Raw genomic sequence first — 21,379 nt, 5'->3', positions numbered from 1 at the left:
CACATCCCAGCCTTTTTTAAATCGAATGCCGAACATATCGAACATATCGACCTTCATAATTACTTTCATTTATTATTATATCGAATGGTTGTCCCTTTTAAGTCCTGTTCTATGTACAATGAGTAGCGTCCCATTTATGTTGTTGATACTGTAAAGAAGGAGGTGCCTGGTTAGAGCAAACATTTTTCTTCTCGGTAGTCCTAAATCCGCTCTGTGAATCGACTGTTTATTTCTCGTAAATTCTGCATGATTTTCAATAATTTTGTACAATTCTGGAGAAGGTTTTCAGATCTTTATGAGTCATGAGTACTGTTGTCTTGGATTCCATACAGGCTTTTACATTTATTGTTTTAGATGTTATTATATAAATAATTCATAAATTGCCATGAAGCCGTACATCGGAGCTTCATTCGAAAGAACCGGAGTTGATCTATGATATTTTCTCGCTTTATACTTAGTCGTTGGAAATAGGGATTCTTTTGAAGATGCGGATCTGGCTCAATATAATAGTTCTTTAAATATCATAAATACAAAAGCTACTTTAGTATTTTTATTCTATGATTCTGCAAAGGAAGATGACAGAGGTGGTCCACAGATCACATTTGATTCGGGTGGTATGAGACCCTGGGGGTAATAATTCCAAGCACAGCGTCTTAGGTGACAATGTAAAAGTCCGAATCGTTGGTTCAGATCAGTCGTGAACGATCCATCATTATTTATACTGATAGCCAGCGATTACTGTAATAAGCATTGATGCCTTTGTGAAGCATATACAGCCACCCAAGCTCTGGTCGATAACCTATTGACCTGTATTTTTAGTTCTTGTGGAGCTTCACTCAGACCAGGGAAAAACTGTTGTGTAAAATGTTTAGGAACGTGTGTAATATACTGGGCTAACTTAAGCAAGTATCGCTGGTCATGATAGCTTAGTCATGGACAGAACATGAAAAAAACAGGGTATCTATCAAATTTGATAAAGAAACAAATTTTCCAAATAAAATCTTTGGTTTGGGTGCCCTAAGGATATACAAATGGAGATCGACGACCATGCAAAAATTGTAAGCGAAAATTAAAAATTGTCTCTTCAGAAATAAAAATTGAAACCGATCGAATGAAGATTCGATATGATCTGAAATCTAGCTGAAGTAATTTGTGGAACTGAAAAAAGTATGGTTATACAACCCCACCAGAAGGAAACGAAAATCTCCCGAAAAACTTCACAGTAATTTCTTAGGAACCTATAAAGTAATCTGGTCCAATGATCTGGTTTCTAGGATTCAGAAGACACTAAAATGGAAAACGAAGGTAGTTCATCATGAAAGTTTGCAGCCGAGTCCTTATATTGAAGAATATAAAAAATAGTCTGAAAGAGATATAATGTAACGAATATGCTGCTGTTGCGCTCTTTGACCCGTTTTAGTAGTTTCGTTACTGTTCCACTTTTTGTAATTTTTTCTGCCATTCTCTCAGTATTTCTGATCTTAGGACTGTCATTTCTATTAACCTCAACCCCCTTTATATATATATATATATATATATATATATATATATATATATATATATATATATATATATATATTTGATTTCTTATCATTGATATCTTATCCTTGGTTTTTAAACTTCTTTGATAAGAACTTTAGTGATTACTACTTTCAAATTGTTGGACCTATGCAAGTATTCACTGCTTGTTCAATTTTTTATTATTTCTTATCATTATAGTGTCCATCTATGTGTCCGGCCTCGAAATATGTATTTAGATAAAATGGAATATTGTAGATCCCTTTATGCCCGATCAGTACCTAGCTATACAAAGCTGACCAGCTATACATAGCTAGAGATAATTACATAATTATTCTAAATATTTGAATGTATAATTGATAACTCCAATAACATTAACAAAATAATTAATTATATAAAATGCAAATAAATAAGTTTGCAATAAATACTGATAACAATAAAGAGTATTAAAAAATTACCAAAAACATTATATCGAGCTCATCAAAGTGTTTTAAACCTAGATTTTCTTAAAAAACAATTAATTTTATTGCCGTTTTTTTTCTAAATTAAGATTTAGAAAAAATATTATCAAACATGTGAACTACCTTTCTTAGCAAAAGAAAAGAATCTCTAAAAAGTTGTAAATAAAAATAAAAACAAAAATCAAGACACACATTGAACACTATTTATCTCACTTGTCTAATTTCCGGAATGGGCGGAACTCGTCTTTCATGACCGTTCGTCACAGCCTGCTGCGACGAGCTGGACGTCATTGTACTGGTGGGGCTGCGCCCCATTGAGCTCTGGTGCTGCTGTCTGGCGTTCGGATTGAGAATGTAGTCGGTGAGAGTGACGTCAGAGTTGCCGCCGCTCTCAAGAGGTATGGGTTGAGAGCGGAAATGCTCGAGCATCTCGTATATGGACTGGAACCAAAAGTGCTGGACTCTGCATTGACCTTGATCGTTTATTGTCATTCGAAGATGTTTGGCACGCCCCTGGAAAAAGTTGAATTAAAATGCTGTCCTAATTAATATAAAATATATAAGACTCTAAGACTCAATATATGGGAATTAGGTACTGTTATGGTCCATCCGTGCTGTATATGCGTGTTGATATGTATATGTGTATACATACATTAAGTGTATATATATATATATATATATATATATATATATATATATATATATATATATATATATATATATACAGTCGGTCCGCCGGATCTTTGCACAAGTATGACAGTATTCACGAATTATTTTTTATGTTACGTCTCTTTCCTACTCACAGAAACTAAAACTATTAACTTAAACCGCCTGTCCATACACAACACCATGCATTGAACAAAGACAGCCATAGAACAATAATCTCTGATTGATTCGTCTACTGACAATTGACATGAAAATTGGAAATTTTGTTTTGACAGAGAGTAATATTTTTATAAATTATTTTCGTTTGATTTAAATAATCAATCCTTTTTCATACTTTAAATATACATATTTTTAACAAACAGTTGTTATAACGACTAACCCTTACCTTCGTGTTCAATTTATTAAGGTAAGAATTCATGTATTAGCTAATAACGAATAATAAATTTTTTTAACCTCTAAATTGACATTAATTATTTAAATATAGCTAAAACTACGTCAACGGACAATATGAAATATTTTTAAAGGTTTTTATTTTTAGAGTATGCCTGGCAAGCCTTTAACTTCTCAAGCTTAGCAACTTGTGTTGAATGTGTTGGAGTATTTCGAATTAGAAAAAGTAAATGGAGGGCCTTTGGAGCCATTTTCGTCTGTTCAACAGGTAACATATTGAAATGTATGTTCGTTTATGAAAATCATTAAACAATTCTTTATTTAAGAGAGTAGCTGCTGCATTAAAAATATAACGACGAACAGTATGTACAATTATTAAAAGGAAAGAAAATAATCACATTCTTTCAAAGCCAGGCAAAAGTAGACCTCGTCCGAAAAACAAAACAACTGATCTGTCTGAGGGATCAAAAATGGCAGTGCGTAATACAGTATACGACATGTACCAACAAAGTAAGTAGTTAAAAATTTCTTCAATCTGATTTTGATATACCATAAGATAATGGTATCATGTACCATGATAACCAGAAGGTACTTTTTAATCAATACTTTATATAAATGTATGTTGTAAAAAAGATTGTTGAGAGTAGTTTAAGAAAATTTCTGCTGAATACATTAATGGATATTAAGTCAATTTTCTTGTGAGTTTTTTAATTTGAAATAATTTATAGTTTTATAAAATCAAAGTATTACTTCTTTTTCATTGAACTAGTTATAACAGTGTGGTTTATTCTGTACTTATCTGTTCTTTTTTTTTTTAGAGAAACATGTTACTCTGGAAAGTATAAGTAATGAATTAAGGGATAAAGAAGTTGCATTTATTGGCAAAACATCTGTTAGCATGAACTACTAAAAGAACACGGCCATGAAGTGTTGAGACTACCTCCTTATCACTGTGAATTCAACGCTATTGAATTAATTTGGGCAAACTGCAAGTCATATTACAATAAGAATCTTGGTAGAGATGGACATTCTGATAATGCTGTTATAAATATGTGGAAAAAGGCACTAAACCAATGTAACACAGAAATTTGGGAAAAATGTGTGAAACATACTCATGAAATTATTACAAAGTGGTATATCCGAGAAAAAAATATGGTTGACACTAACATTAAACCAATCATAATAGACACTGGTAATATGAGTGGCTCAGATTCTGACAGTGAAGAATTCTTAAATTTATGATTGGCTACATGGCTGTATAGTGTATGAGGCTTCAATAAATATTTAAATTATATTATTGTTATAATAAATTCTTTTTTACCCAGCTCAAGTTTTCTATTTTTTAATTTATTATGCATAGATTTCTTTATTTGAAGTTCGTTGTGTTAATTTTTGTATGACCATTTTTTAAAACAAAGTGATTACTTAAGTCTGAAAACCATATTTAACACTGAATAAACAAAATTATCAAGATGATGGAGCACTGGAGTAGATTTATATTCAGTTTTTTAGATCTTCTTGTAGTGTCTACCCGTTTCGGATATTGGCGACTATCATGACAATTTGTACTTTGCACACTGCTGGTCTGAAAATATTTGTTGTGTTGAACCACATACATAGATTCTTCAGCCAGGAAATCCTTCGCCTTCCTGAGCCTCGTTTTCCATCTACTTTTTCCTGTAAAATTAGTTGCAGCAATTCATATATTTCGTTGTTGCTAATGATGTGACCAAGGTATTCTATTTTGGCTGTTTTTATTGTGGTTATCAGCTGTTTTTCTTTTTCCATTCTTAATAAAACGTCCTGATTAGTAACGTGACCGGTATAAGATATCTTCAGGATTCGACGATAAAGCCACATTTCGAAAGCCTCAATGTTCCTGCAGGTAGTATCTGTGAAAGTCCACGACTCAACTCCGTACAATAGTATACGAAAGATATAACATGGTAGTAACCTGATTTTTATGGGTGTGAATAAATCATGACATTTGAATAGCTTAGCCATTTTTGAAATGTAGATTTGGCTTTCTCTATCCTACATTTAATTTCTAAGGAATGGTCCCAATTTTTACTCTTTCTGTTCATTAACCTGAATGCTTTATGGTAATCAATGAAGCATGCATATGTATTGCAGTTCACATCTCTACATCGTTGAAATAGCCTTTTTATGCTAAAGAGAGCCTCTCTCGTACCCACTGCATTCCGAAAACTAAACTTTGTACTACGGCTGAATTTTTCTTCGCACAGTCTATATATTCTTTGATGTATGATTTTTAGAAATAACTTTAAAAGATGGTTCATTAAGCTGATGGTCGGCAAATCACTGCAGGATACGGATTTTGTTTTCTTTGGTACAGCAATAAACGTCGGCGTGACTTCAGCCATGTTCTTGGTTCATTAAATATTTTTATTAGGAGTTGAGTACCGTTGGTGTTAAATAGTTTTATGATCAGCATGTGCATTGTCAGGTCCAGGAGCTTTGCCATCTTTTGGTTGTAATATTGCCTTTTCCACTTCATTTGATGTGATTTGTAAGTGGTCATTACATATGTGGGATGGAGGTTGTTGGGATCTACTATCATCAGAGTTCTTTGATAAACTTGGTCCATATGCAAATTTCTTGATTTTTATCTGTGATGATGTTTCTCTGTTGATCTCGCAGTTTGTTAGCTGTATTTAATTTCTAAAGACCAGCTGCTTGTTTATGCATTTTAAACGTATCGTGTTTTTCTTTCAATAAATATATTTCTTCACACTGTGATTTTAACCAATTTTCTTGGGCCTTTCGTATTTGTGTTCTTATTTGTCTGTGAATATTGTTGTACATTCTTGTGTTGTTCTTTGATTTTTTTTTTCTTTTTTCCATGAGTTGCAGTATCTTGTCATTCATCTGACTGTTCTTTTTCTCTTTTTTCTATTAGATGTTCTTATCTAATCTTTAAAAACGTCTCTTTTGTTTACTCACATTTTAGTCTTCTCATATCACATTTTTGTTACTATTCTTTTTTGTAACCTTCTTAAATCTAAACCGATATTTACCAACAACAGGAACATCATCTGACGATATGTCAGTACCATATATTTGCTTATATTCAATAAAAATACTTTAATTTCTTATTACTATGGTTTAAATATTTATTTACTGTAGATGTTATTGGACAACCTATAGGTTTCCAAAAATTGAAAAATCACGTTCATAAATGTATACGTATCCAGTTTTCTAAATGCAATAAATGAAATAAAAGAGAAGTATAAAAACGTCAATTGTAATATTAGCCATTTTCTAATTTTTATAATAATTCTTATAGCCGACATACGTTTGACTCACATGTTTTGATTTATTTCCTATAATAAGAATGATGACGATGTGCAAAGATCCGGCGGATCGACTGTATATATATATAGTACAACAATATATATATATATATATATATATATATATATATATATATATATATATATATATATATATATATATATATATATATTGTTGTACTTTTGAATGTCCATAAGCAATAAAAAACCGATATACAAATTTTATTACTTAAATAAAAATTAAAATTATTGATATTTCATAAAGACACGGGCATATAAATTTTCAAACATCCTGTATAAGACAAAATATGTATTTTAAGTTGTTCGAAGAATTGTTCATTAGGCCTCAGAGACAAGACTTTCAAATATTATCGATAAGAAATTTAAATAAGTCGGTTATTGTGGAATGGATTTACCCGGAATAAATGTGTATATAGAAAGTGTTTAAACAATAGACCGGGATTTGCGGTGGTTTTTCTCCCCGAAAGATTATATCGGTAAAAGTTTATTAACAAAAGACATTGAATTGAGAAACAGGTATCGTTTGTAGCTATTAGTAAGAAATATTTGTAAAGCAGATAGATTTAGTTAGAATAATTAAAGAATGTTGTTTTCTGGAATTACCCGAATGACGTTTTATAGAGAGAGTTGGTTGGTAACGATATACGTCACAGAGGTGGATGATTTTTATTGGTCAATTTTTGAATGCAAGGAGGTGGTGGTTTTGGCTATGAGATAGGAGAGAGGAAAAAGGTTAGTTAGTCAGTTTTCGTCGTCCAAGAAGGAAGGAGCTTTGTGATTTGTGTTTGTTTGAAGTCCCGAAGACGTAATTTACCGGGTGTGTTTATTTGTTGTGTAAAAGCTGACCAGTGTGAGGAACGGGGTACAGATAGATAGAAAAACCAAAGGGTATAAGAATATTAATATCAGACGAAGCCGGAAACATTTGGAGTTATAAACAGGCGCGGAGATTGGCTCAAAAGGAGGCTGCATAGACTAACACGAGTTGTTGGGTTGCAGATACAAGGACAGATAGGAGAAAGGTGTACGTCATCTGGACCACAATAGGAGCAGAAGCAGAGAAAGGATTTTTTTTGTGGCGTGGCCATAGAATTGCAACGGCAGAGAAAGAAAGGTCAGTCAATTTTCATTAGAGCAGGAGTGTGGTTTTCATTTATTAATTAAATAAATTGAATAAATAATAGAGACAGTTAATTTTGCGATCATTTAAAAAAAAAAGAATTATAAAAAGAGCTTAGTTATAACACATATTAAAAATCAATGTAAAATAACATTTGGGTCCATGATAGAAAACAACTTCTCATATATTTAAAGTTAGTATATTGCAAATATTACAGGATTGATTGTTATATAAAATTTCATTAAAATAAAGGACATCTCACATATAGTTCAGTTGAAATTCTATGTATTTTATTCAGGTCATATTACCTATCCCAATTAGGAAGCCAATTGGAAAATATTTTGAATCCACGATCAAAGGTAAATAGTACAAGTTAAATAGCCTGAGATTGTAATTAATTAATGCTGATTTATTGTGATTAATTGGAGATTAGATCATTTAATAAATATAGACAGGAATTTTTCTAAATAAGCAATATAATACAATTTAAATAGCATAACAATATATATATATATATATATATATATATATATATATATATATATATATATATATATATATATATACATGGGAATGTTCTCAACCCCAACACATCGCATCTTAATAGCTGATGGGAAACGTCATATGTAAAAATAAGAGAGGCGTGAATAAGGTATAGCCAAATAAACACCCATGGATAAATTGAAAACATACACACACAGATACAACACATGCATAGATAAACACACACACACTTATTTACACCACAGTCAGTAAGAAAATCACAAACAGACGCACCACAACTGGCTGCTCCTTTCTTCAACAAATAACACATCATTAAACATTTGTATAGTGCCTTGCTTCCCGTCGTAATTATAAAAAACGTACACCTGTGATATCGATAATTATACAATGACTACTTCGCATGGCTTAAGAATAACGAATCATACGACACAGAAAGACGCAATATGTGAGTTTTGACTTGTAAAATATATGTCACAACGTATGCGTCACATGATCCCTAGAATGAACATTTGGTTTTTTTTTTGGTAGAAAAAAATAAAAAAACAAAAATTATAAAATAATTTTTTAAAGTCAGCCGTACATATTAAACTAATTCCATACAGAGGCATATTCGACAACATCCAAATATGACGCTTAACATGTTAATATATAAATACTTAGTTTAACTACAAACCTGGAAATTGAAAGTGAGAACAAATTCCCCAGTTCGAGTTTCGCTCTGTCTGACTAGGAATCTTCCATGTCCTGCAGCCCCATCGTGCAACACCTGTTGAGCAGCTTCTGATCTACCTAATGTACCATGGAACCATAACTCTTTTTTTAATGTTTGCCCAATATCAGTTTCCATAGCTGTAAAAATTCAAATAAAATATTAGACTGCTAAAAATCGATCTGAATAATATTAAATGGTAAATTATTTATTTTCTTCTTCTACACTTCAGACCCAATAATAAAATGATTACTTACTGATGGGTTCTCCTGTATTAGGACAAATCTCAAAGTTTGAACTGGAAGACAATCGATCGCCACCTCTACCTACCATATGTCTTGGAGGTAAATCTGGTGCTTCAGGATGATGATAATCTTTAGTGTGATCTCCTTGACCTCCTTCGCCTCCTCCTGGACCAGAACGCATACAATACCTGAAATAATCAACAGTGTTCAAATGACAGCAGAATAAAGCATCTATTAAAAAAATAAGTATTTTCCACTGGTAGATCAAACCTAGACTAGAATACTGCCATCGTAAGCAAAAAAGCAGTACAAAAAAGTACAGTAAGTACAAAAATTACACATATAGATAGAGTTGTTGATGTCACTGGAAACAGGAAAACTTGCTCTTTTTATACATTGTAGTAAAAATACAGTATCTGCAGCTGTTTATTAAAATATTATTTGTAAAAACACAATAAGTGCAGCAATTCTTACATACTTGCTTAATGGGGGGTGGTAGGGTAGAGGCGAATAGAGATAGCGAGACAATCGTTTGTCAAAATGAAAAAGTTCCTATGCAGTCGGGACATAAATATAAACTTAAGAACGAGAATGTTAAGGTGCTATGCTTTCTCCGTTCTGCTGTACGGCATGGAAGCCTGGACACTGCAAAAGATAAACATCAAAAACATTGAGGCATTCGAGATGTGGTGCTACAGGAGAATCTGGAAAATACCATGGACAGAAAGAGTAACAAATCAAGATGTTCTGCTGAAGATGGGGAAGGAATGCGAAGTCATAAAAACCATACAAACGAAAAAACTGGAATATCTGGGCCATATAATGAGAGGAGAAAAGTACTCTCTGCTTAGACTCATAATCCAAGGAAAAATCTCGGGAAAGAGAAATGTGGGACGTAGGAGGATTTCCTGGTTGCGAAATTTAAGGGAGTGGTATGGGTGCAGTTCAATACAGTTGTTCAGAGCTGCAGCTAACAAAGTAAAGATTGCTGTGATGGTAGCCAACCTCCGATAGGAGACGGTACTGCAAGAAGAAGAAGAGATGAGTGAGTGAGGTGAGTGAATGAGATGGGTGAGTGAGATGAGTGAGCTTGGTGAACGAGTGAGATGAGTGAGTGAGGTGAGTGAGCACTCACCTCAAACACATGTACGAAAGCAAGCCATATGTGGAACTATGACATTCAACAACGGATAGCAAACAACTGAAATTATACTAGTATGGTTTGGCCCTTAATAGAATTTTAACAAAACATCCAAATGAAGCCATCGGTCAAAAAAAAACCTTTTTATGACATCCAATCAGTCTGGAAATTTAAACTGGACTGATTATAAGAGACACACTTCCTGCAGAGGCAGTGAAAGCGTATTATAGGTATATCGTTCGGCTGACATCGGCTATAAACGCTTGTAGTCGTGAATCCCAATCCGTTGTCCCGAGATCAGAAATCAGTCAGACTGATAAGCGTCTGGTAAGCTTTATAAGCTTTTGAAAAGCGTGAGGGCAATATTATTGTCAAAACGGTAATAGATTTCTATTCAAAATTACTTAAATTTTTAATCCATAATAGCGTGTCGAAAAACCAAACAAAAAACTAAAAGGTTGCGAATGAGCACCGGCATTTCGAAGAAAAGTGGAAATTTGAATATGTTTTCACTTTCGTCAAAGATAAAGCTGTATGCTTAATATGCTCAGAGACTGTGTTTCTGATAGTCCAATGCAAGGGACTACAACCGGCAAAGACCTGTACGATGAATTAGTCCGTGTTGGAGAATTTTATTAAAGAAAAGATTATTGATATCGTCAGATAAAGCACGAGTAATGTCAAGCATGGAGATAGGGATTTCGTGAAGGCTATTCCAAGATATTAATAAGGTCATGGAAAGGGAAATATTCGTTAACCATTGCATAATTCACCAGCAAATTTTGCGTGCGAAAAGGTTAAGTTTGTCCCATGTCACAGTACCACTAATTAAACTTAGAAAGAATTAGAAACTAAATATGGAGCCGTTAAAAAGAGTACACAAGAGTAAAAAGCGAAATACAATAATTGTGCTTGGATATGGAGGGATTATTTCCTCATTTTGGTAATAAAGAATAAATGTGCCAGTTTGGGTTTCTTATCGACATGATTCAGCATCTCAATGATCTTAATGTGGATCTTCAAGGCAAAAGACAGTTTATTCACAATTTGCATGATAAAATTCAGAGCTTTGAGCGCAAATTAAAATTGTGGATCTTGTGCATGATCTTTGTGTGTGTGATTTTTGCGGAATAATGTGGCTCACTGTCTATATGTAGAAAAACAAAACGTCACTATTTTTTAAAAATACGCACAATATATAGACATTTTAATCAACGAATTTCAATTACGGTTCCAAATGTTTAAAGCTGAGAAGACAGCTTTGAACTTCATGAAACTGTTTTCCTCGCCATTTAATGTGGATTTCGATAAAGTTCCCGAATACTTTCAAAAAAAAGTGATTGACATACAGAATAATACCGATTTAAAAAGTGTATTTTTCTCAAATATCGAAAATTTTTATAAATCTTATGTGAGCCCTAATAAATTTTCGCTTTTGACGAGAAATGCAAAGCAAAAGATGTCTATGTTCGGAAGTACGTATGTTTGCGAACAATTATTTCCAACCCTGAAATTAATCAAAAATGACTACCGATCAAAAATGAGTGATGCACGATTAAAAAGATGCGTACGTGCAGTTACCTCATCAATTCCTTCTGATATTGACCAGCTTGTATCGAAAAAAATAATGCTAAATTTCTCATTACAAATTTCAATTAAAATCGTTTTTCTGTTCTTTTCTTGTTTGTTTGTTTTTATTTTGCATTAATATTTGTATATGAAATCTTTACTTAATTTTATAATATTGTATTGTTTATTATAAATACAGTTTTGTAAATTATTTATAAGTTTTACTTTATCTGCAGCCCGCAAAAAATTGTAAAATTTTAATTGGCCCGCTGATTAAAAAGGTTGTTGACCACTGTAACATAATTCAAAATAAAAAAAACTATCATTGATAAAGCATTTTACCCCACCCCGTCTGTGACTAGATTATTTAAACAATTTACTAATATAAAAATTGCTAAATATTTGTATTAGAAAACGGACAACTATTTTCAAAAGTAAAAGACAAGACTTTAACTCTTTATAAGACTAATGTTATCTACAAGTTACCTTGTTCGGATTGTCAGACTTGTTATGTCGGCTCAAACAGAGAATAACACAACATCAAAGTGACTGTACAAAAAATAAAAATACGTGTGAGGCAGTTAACCACCATTTAAAAACTGCGCACCATTTTGACTACCCAAATGTCAGAGTCTTAAGGCAAGAAAATATGTACAAACAAAAGATTGTTTTTGGAAATGTACCACATTAATAAAGACAAAGAGTCAATAAATTACAAAGCAGACACGGGACAATTAAGCAATATCTAATGTAATATTCTAAATAATTTAAATTCATTTTAATGTATAAAGAATAAAGAATTTTAACCATTCTGTACATTTTTAACATTTATAAAACTGACTATTTATATTGTTTGATAAATTTTTGCTTAGGTTTTTTTTATGTTTGCTTTTTGTGTTTTTTAATCAGTAATTGTAATTATATACTTAAGTGATATTTTCTGTCAGTAATGTTTTGAACATGGAAATGTTTAAAAATACCCTTAATTCTGTAAGTTTAAAATAATTTATAAGATCGTTCTTTTTATTGACTGTATTTAAAATTATATCGTAGTTTCTCCTGATGAAACTAACAAACAATTAGCGAAATATAGAGACGTCCAAAAAAAAGATGTTTGGATTTACAAATATACAACATACAAAATGATTTCTTTATGTTTCGGTCGATAATCCAACCAGTTTTGCTGTATATATATATATATATATATATATATATATATATATATATATATATATTGAGACAGAACAAATAGAGATTTTATTGTCTACAGACCGATTGCTGATACTATAATACTATAAATCAATATTTAAAACAGTACGGTCGAAAAATAATTTGAAGTTTGAGTTACGGACATGCATTCGGCGTGACCCGTGCATCTCGAAAGCAACTAGAACTTTCAGGCGACGTCTCGAGCGCGAGAGAGATCAACCCGTCAAATAGGCGAATTAGAGGTGGGATACTCCAGAATGTTCTAGTACATAATTACTTTTATATATATATATATATATATATATATATATATATATATATATATATATATATATTGAGATGGATGGTGTTTAAAGAAAATAATTTATAAATTATATACTAGATAATATTAGATATAAAAAGTATTTGGTTATTTTAATAAGTTATATACTAGAGAATGTTATAAAAATTATTTATATGAGGGTATTCTTAAGAAATTAGCATATAATAAGTGTAAAAAGTTTTATTTTAATAATTATAATATTGTAAATATATTTAAGTGAGCCATGTGATTAGGCAACCAAATATACCTACTCGGAATAAATGACAGTTAGAGAAATTAATAATTTGCGAATGTGAAATAGGGTTATATGTTGTTTAAAATGTGTAGTTTATTAAATTAGAGTGTTTAAGTTACTGATTTAAGTTTATATTCTGATCTGAAAAGCCTAAATGTCGATAAAATTCTCGATAGAAAAGTAAGGAATTCTCTAGATCACCGAAGATAACCTATTTCAAAAATGGACTATTCCAGAAGATTCAGATATGTAGGAAATGGAACAAATCGAATAAGATTTCTTGCCAGATGGTTCTGGAACATTGAAAAGGGTATAAATACTCGGTGATTTGGATTCAAAATGGCCAGTCAGTTAGTAAGAAAGTTAGTTAGAAGATAGACACATTTAGTTAGTGAAGTCAATTGTTCAGTAAGTTCAAGATAGTCAGTCAGAAGGTCCAGATGTTCAATATAATAAGTTCAATGAAGATTAATAAACAGTATAAAGATAATATTATTGAAGATTAAAAATTATGTTATGTAAAAATGGTAATTGGATAATGGAAGAAAGTATCAATTGAAAATTAAAATTATATAATATTTGGTGATTGGATATTGGTGTATTAAAAAGAAGAATAAATATAAATGCTGTTAAGAAGAAAAATATTTTAAATTGGTGGAAGCTGATAATTGGAAAAAGTAATTTCACAAAAACAAGGATAACCGAGGCTGAGAACGAAGACATTCAGTGGTGATTAAAATCTTTATTTTGGAGAACATTTTCATTTAGGCATTCAGTGAAAGAAAGGTACAAAATTTTGTTAATATAATTTAGTTAGTGTCATAAGAATTTCAATTTTAAAGATAGTTTGTTTAAAATTTACATTATCTATATAATTTAATTAGTTTCATAAGAATTTTAATTTAAAGATAGTTTATTTTAAATTTTACATTGGTTATGTTAGATATATATGTGTGTTTCATAATAGATATAATAAAGATAATTTCAAAAAGGGCTTACAAACTAATTCTTTGAGAACTGCGATAAAAACCCTATGTATATTATTAAAAACACTCATTGCTCATCATTCACAAATAATACATCATAACAATATATATATTAAAAGTGAAACTAGAACAAACCATGAAGTGGAGATATGGAGATATCCAGGAGTGGCTAGTATACCTATTGAATACAAAGCACGTGGTGTTCGTGTGTATTAAGGTATAAAAATGCTTATTAAAAGCTTAAATTTTTTTATTTTAAAGAAGATCTTTTCGGAATTAAATCATTCCATCATCAGTTTACTAAAAGAGAGAGTAAAAATACCAATATAATACCAAATAAGTAAGTTAAAATTTTTAAATTTTAACTTACTTGTTTTTTAATATTGGTATTTTACTCTCTCTTTTAGTAAACTGATGATGGAATGATTTAATTCCGAAAAGATCTTCTTTAAAATAAAAAATTTTAAGCTTTTAATAAGCATTTTTTATACCTTAATACACACGAACACCACGTGCTTTATATATATATATATATATATATATATATATATATATATATATATATATATATATATATATATATATATATATACATATATATATATATATATATATATATGCATACCTTCTATGAGTTAAGTTTTTAGTTGATAAGAGATAATCGTGCTGTAAACTTATAAATAAATATATTTATATAAATTTGAACCGCTCGTTTTATTTAAAAACGTTACAGTTGGTGCCAAAAGTGGGATAATTGATTTATTTAAAAAATAAATTCAGCAGTGACTTTTGAAAAAGACTTTTGAACTTTTGAAAAGTATTGTGAGCAACTAGAAGAATGCGATGAAGACTGCAGCGGGTCCAAGAAGATACTCCAAGAACGACTGAAGACTGTTATCAACAAGAATGGAGAAGACAAAGAGACATTCTAGTTCCAGTCAGCAGAAGAAGCATTTTTAACGAAAATAAAAAATGTGTCGCAAATGATTGAAGAAACTTCTAAAAAAAATGATAGTAAATTTGAAAACGTCCCGCAAATGATTGAAGAATCTTCTAGGAAAAATGATGATAAATTCGAGAACGCTTCCAAAAGATTGGATGAAACGTCTCAAATAATTAAAGAAGTAGGTAGACAAAACGACGAGAAACTTGAAAATGTTTCTAGAAGATTCGACGAGAAATTTGAAAATGTTTCTCAAATGATGGAAGAAACTTATAAAAAGAACAATGAGAAATTTGAAGAAGTTTCTAAAACATTCGATAAATTTGAAGAGGAGATCAAACAGTTAGAGAGCATGATAACTAATACAAAAGTGCTACCACCAGTTAATACAGTAGCCTTAGATCCGGTAGTGAAAGAAGAATCACCGAGAGACGAAACGACACATCATATGAGATTCAAATTGCCACCATTTGATGGAAAGTTTTCTTGGTCATTTTCTATTTGTTCTAAGTATCTCAGTTTCGGTCTTCCTCTTGTTCTTTTTCCTACTGGCATCTGTTTGAATATTTTGTTTGGTATTTCGCCTTCTTCCATTCTTTCTACATGTCCTATCCAACGCAGCCGTCCTATTTTGATGAATGTTATAATATCCGGATCCTGGTATATTTTGTATAGTTCAGAGTTGTATCGTCTTCGCCATATTCCGTTTGTAAGAATTATTGTGTTGCATTAATCCGAAGAGATCGTTTCCTTCAAAGACAGTAGACTAATATTCTTTTTGGGGGGTTCATGCAGAGCTGGAGAGTCCTGTAGATTCCGCCATCCTGGGCCTACATATAGAGTTGCTGATCGGGACGCTCAGATCTAAGAGGGGAGCAGTGTTACGAACAAGCATTCGGCGTGGCCTGTGTAACGGTTGCATCTCGAAAGCAACTAGAACTTTCAGGCGACGTCTCGAGCGCGAGAGAGATCAACCCGTCAAATAGGCGAATTAGAGGTGGGATACTCCAGAATGTTCTAGTACATAATTACTTTTATATATATATATATATATATATATATATATATATATATATATATATATATATATATGTATATATATATATATATATATATATATATATATATATATATATATATATATATATGCATACCTTCTATGAGTTCAGTTTTTAGTTGAGAAGAGATAATTGTGCTGTAAACTTATAAATAAATATATTTATATAAATTCGAACCGCTCGTTTTAGTTAAAAACGTTACAATATACATAAACAATTTACTCTAATACTAAAATTGTTAAATATCATATATTAGAAACCGGACAACTGTTTTCAAAAGTAAAAGACAAGACTCCAACTATTTATAAAACTAATGTTATCTACAAGTTGCCTTGTTCGGATTGACAGAGTTGTTATGTCGGTATATACAGTGATAGTCAAAAGTTCGTTCCCCACTCGTATCTTTTGAACGGTTATATTTATAATAGTGAAATTTGGAGGCAGGTAATAAACAGATGTAGGCTTCTTAACTAGTCATAACAAGTGACGTAATAGTGACAAATGACGTTACAGCGCCACTGTGACAGATAATTTTAAATAGGACTTTATGTCAAGTGATACCTCGTTTGAAAGGTATTGAAAATACCTATTCAACTATACTAATTTTATTTGAGTTGAAGCTCATTTTGATGAATAAATTAAATAAATACTAAAATTGTAGTTTTGCATTTAATTAATAAATATGAAAACATCCACCTATGGTTACATGTCAAAAAGTTGACGTTTTTCAGTTTTCTAATTGTTTTTACGTCAACGTCAACTTTTTTGAAATTAACCAGAGCGAACGTTAGAATATTTATTAATTAAATAGGAAACTATAATTATTTTAATATACCTATTCAATCATACTAATTTTGTTTGGATTTAAGATGATTTTGACGATTAAATTAAATAAATACTAAAATTCTAGTTTGGCATTTAATTAATAAAAATTCTGACGTCCGACTTTGGTTATTTGTCAAAAAAGTTGACGTTTGTCAATTCTCTAGTTGTTTTTAGTTTGCAAAAGCATGCTCAATATTTAGTTTCTGTTTCTGCTTATACTTCATCTAATTTACTTACCGTTGTACGTCATCCGTATCATAGCCCGTGAGGTCACATGATACCAACACGAAATATTTAGGCGATAGGTGTGTTCTTTTTTAGAATCACTTTGCCGAGTACACTGGCATTACAGCCACTAGACATATTTTATTATATACGCGTAGAAATAATATTTAAAGATTTCTATTAATGTTAACTTACGGAAAAACACAATAATATGTTTCATTTAATTTGTATAAATGCATTATAAAGCGTTTTTATGAAGTGCATTTGTTCGGAACACACTGTAACTGTAATCGAACGAAGATGATATTTTGGTATAAATTGGTAACACTTATTTGACAGTTGCGGTGTTGACACTTTTTATTTTACATTTTACATAAAATAAAATAAAAATCTGTGTATTCCATTTTACATCTTTATACAACGCATACACGCGGCTCAAATTGTTTTTAACAAGATTATTTTTTAACTCTTGGTTTGTTTCTATTTATTTACATTAAATATTAATTTGTTTTGTTGTATAATCCACTTTTGCAATCTTTTTGATTTAAAATGGATTCAGGATTTTTTTATATTTTGTCAACTATGTCAACTTCGATCTCTGTCAATGATAATGACGTGCAACGGTAAGTAAATTAGATGGACTGTAGTTTAGTCAATTCTATAGTTATTTTTAGTTTGCAAACGCGTTTATACCTGAATACTTAGTTTCTGTTCCAGCTTAGTTTAGTCAATTCAAGTTTAGTCAAGTTGTTTTTAGTTAGTTGTTCTTAGTTAATATTTAGTTTAATTATTGTTTAACGAGACGTTTAAATTTTTACAAAGGCAGAATGGTACGTACTGTAGCCGACAAAGTAGCAGCTGTGTTAATAATTGGTGAATGTGGAAATAATTTCCATGCAGCGGAACGTCTTTTTAATGAGAGGTACCTCGATTATCCTACATCGCGAGCTTATTTGAGGAAGCTTCTTCGGAAGTTTAAACAAACAGGTAGTGTTCAAGATGTCAAACGATCTGGTCGATCAACAATTAGTGATGACAAAACAATTGACATTATTTCAGAAATGGTAGTGAACCCTACTTCTTCTACAGCCCAAGTTGCATCTATCTATGGAATCAGTCAAAAGACAGTACACTGAGTGTTTGCTGAAAACAAATTTCATCCATACAAATTAAAAATTGTGCACCAACTTTCAGATGATGACCACGACCGAAGACTAGAATTCTGTGAAAATATGTCAAATAAAATTAACCAATAGCCCGATTACATAAAAATAATTTGTTTTAGTGACGAAAGTACTTTTTCTCTCAATGGAAATGTTAACACGCACAATGTAAGGTATTAGAGTGACACAAATCCTTACGTCTTTCGTAAAACACATACTCAATTTCCAAAAAAAAAAAAAAAAAAAATGTTTGGGCAGGTATTTTGGGAAACCACATAGTTGGGCCCGTTTTTCTCAATACTAACTTAACCGGTGAAGTGTATCTGGAGATGTTACAAAATGCAATTGAACCGTTAATACTTGAAATTCTGGAAGATAATCCAGATGAATTCGGCAACTTGGAAATAACGTTTCAACAAGATGGTGCTCCTGCACACCATTATGGTGCAGTAGACGTTACAAAGATGAGGAATATCGTAGTAGATGGATTGGACGACGAGCTACGATAGAATGGCCAGCTCGGTCACCGGACCTCACACCATTAGATTTTTTTCTGTGGGATACTTGAAATCTAAAATTTACCCTACAGCACCCGACAATATTGAAATTTTGAAACAACGAATTGTTGAAGAATGTAGGGCAATTTCCCCCGACACGTTTAAACGAGTTAGGCAAGAGTTTAGAAATAGGATCCATTACTGTCAGGAAGCAGATGGAGCACACTTTGAATACTTAAGAACTGGTTGTTAAATATTTATGAGAACACAATGAGAACTGTTGAAACCCTGAATGATAAAAATAGAAAAACAATATTGGCAAAGAAACTGCCAAACGATTTCAATAAAGGACTCGAGAAATTCATAAGCATGTAATTCGCCTTCATCAACAGGATAATTATTTTAACATATTTACTTAAAAATGTGTTTAATTTCAATATACTTTGGAAGGAAACAATTCTGAACAATAAAAGCAAAGTTTCTGTTACAATTACAAGATTTTCAAAGACTTGTCTTATATTCGGACAAATACAGTATTATTTGAGAGAATAATAAAAAACATTTACCTGATTGTGGCCAGCCAAGATCTCATATCATCAGTATCTAGAGCTTCTATCACAAATTCCATGTTGTTGCTAGCCTTCAATACAAATGTGTTTTCGTGATCTGGCATTTCCAGAGCTGTTGTCTCTCTAGCTTCAGTTATCAGAGCACAAAATACACCACTACGAGGCTAAAAAATTAGTAAACATATTTTAACACTAAACAGATAACCAAAACTTGGAGGAAATCATAAATAAAATCTTACACAAGAAACCATAATATAGTCGTAATTTGCGTCCAATTATTATGATTTAAACCAACTCGCTTTAATAAAATTATCTATAATAAGAAAAACAATACGGAGTGTCAAATTCAAAATGTTTGATTTTATTTTTCACTATAACCTCAATGGTTTTGTACATTTAGGCGTATAAACTTGGAAGTGGGTACTTTTGCATATTTATATAATTGTGCGCTTTATTTAAAAAAAGCAATTTTATTAAAAAAGTCTACTTGTTAATTACTTCAAAACTTAACGGGTTTCTTGACAATTTAATAATCAACTGCAAAGTGTTATTAAAATCACCCACCGTTTCCGTATGATTTATGGTATTGGATTTTGCTCCGAGAATAAAAATACATTTTTATATTTAAATCGACCAAATAAATAATTATAAAGTAATTCATTTGATAAAGAAATAAAAAAGTCAATAATACCAATATCAATTAAGAATATTATAGTCTTATTTATATAAATTACAAAAAAACATACAACGAAGAAGATATTCTCGGTATAATTATTGAACCAAGAGGAATCTATGTTCCAAATTTCACGAGTCTAGGACTTTTTTCGTCCAAAAAATCCTATAAGAATGTGGGAAGACCTCAATCTAAATTCGGTCGTTCCTCATACCAAGATACCTATGTATCAAGTTTCAAGATTACAGGACTTTTTCTTCAAAAAAAAGAAAATGCGTAAAAATATGAGAAAAATATTAAGGCCTGTTGACTCAATACTCAATAGGGTTACTACTCAATACTAACCTAAGGTTAATAGGGTCCTTACAGCAAAAAGAACCTCTACCAAGTTTTAATATTCTAAGATTTTCCTTAAAAAAAGAATAAAAATATGAAAAGAAAAGATATTGGTATATAGATCTTAAGTTCAACAAGGTTCTTCCTGGTAACAGGAGGAATCTGTGTGCCTAGTTTCCAAACTCTAGTACTTTTCTTCGTGAAAAAAAAAGCATAAGAATATTACCAGAAAATCTATTGGCCCCAAATTCAATAGGGCCCTTTCTTATACCAGGAGAAACCTAAGTATCAAGTTTCAAGATTCTAGGACTTTTTCTTCAAGAAAAAGAAAAGGCCGAAACATATCCGAAGAATAAGAAGAAGGCTTGTTGACCCCAAATTCAATAAATAGGTTTCTTTACGTTAAAAGGAACCTCTGTGTTAAGTTTCACGACTCTATATTACAAGATTTGAATAAGGACCTATCTGGTCCAAATAACAAAATGACCAGAATTCAATATTTTTCCTGGGATCATATTCGTTGTAGCTCAAGAACAAAGATTGCAATGATTTGGTCACGTCAGATGTAAAAATAAAAACTATGTGGGTTGAAGTATAGTGCTGTTCGAAGTTGTGGAAAAGAGAGGAAGAGCAAAACCAAACAGAAGATGGAAGGACTGTGTGGCAGCGGACTTGAGAGA

At 31.3% G+C, this 21,379-nt stretch overlaps 1 protein-coding gene and 1 long non-coding RNA gene across 3 annotated transcripts in view; one reads left to right on the top strand and one right to left on the bottom strand.

Moving 5' to 3' along the window:
* Lnk (SH2B adapter-like protein Lnk) overlaps positions 1 to 21,379 on the bottom strand; it is a 177,086-nt gene that overhangs the window by 142,800 nt on the left and 12,907 nt on the right. For both annotated transcript variants that reach the window (XM_072526204.1, XM_072526203.1), the window contains exons 3-6: positions 19,688 to 19,854; positions 8,961 to 9,136; positions 8,668 to 8,843; positions 2,193 to 2,492 (exon numbers count right to left, since the gene is read on the bottom strand). In XM_072526204.1, coding sequence (XP_072382305.1) covers positions 2,193 to 2,492; positions 8,668 to 8,843; positions 8,961 to 9,136; positions 19,688 to 19,854 — 819 coding nt within the window. The remainder of the gene's footprint in view (positions 1 to 2,192; positions 2,493 to 8,667; positions 8,844 to 8,960; positions 9,137 to 19,687; positions 19,855 to 21,379) is intronic.
* LOC140436995 (uncharacterized) lies at positions 2,930 to 3,870 on the top strand. Its single transcript, XR_011950338.1, has 3 exons — positions 2,930 to 3,303; positions 3,362 to 3,545; positions 3,854 to 3,870. It is a non-coding gene; the product is annotated as an uncharacterized lncRNA (long non-coding RNA).

The sequence above is a fragment of the Diabrotica undecimpunctata genome, chromosome 3 (genome assembly GCF_040954645.1).
Source record: "Diabrotica undecimpunctata isolate CICGRU chromosome 3, icDiaUnde3, whole genome shotgun sequence".
In the NCBI taxonomy this organism is placed as follows: Eukaryota; Metazoa; Arthropoda; class Insecta; order Coleoptera; family Chrysomelidae; genus Diabrotica; species Diabrotica undecimpunctata.
The sequence above is the reverse complement of the archived record's forward strand: the minus strand, read 5'-3'. Positions and strand labels throughout refer to the sequence as shown.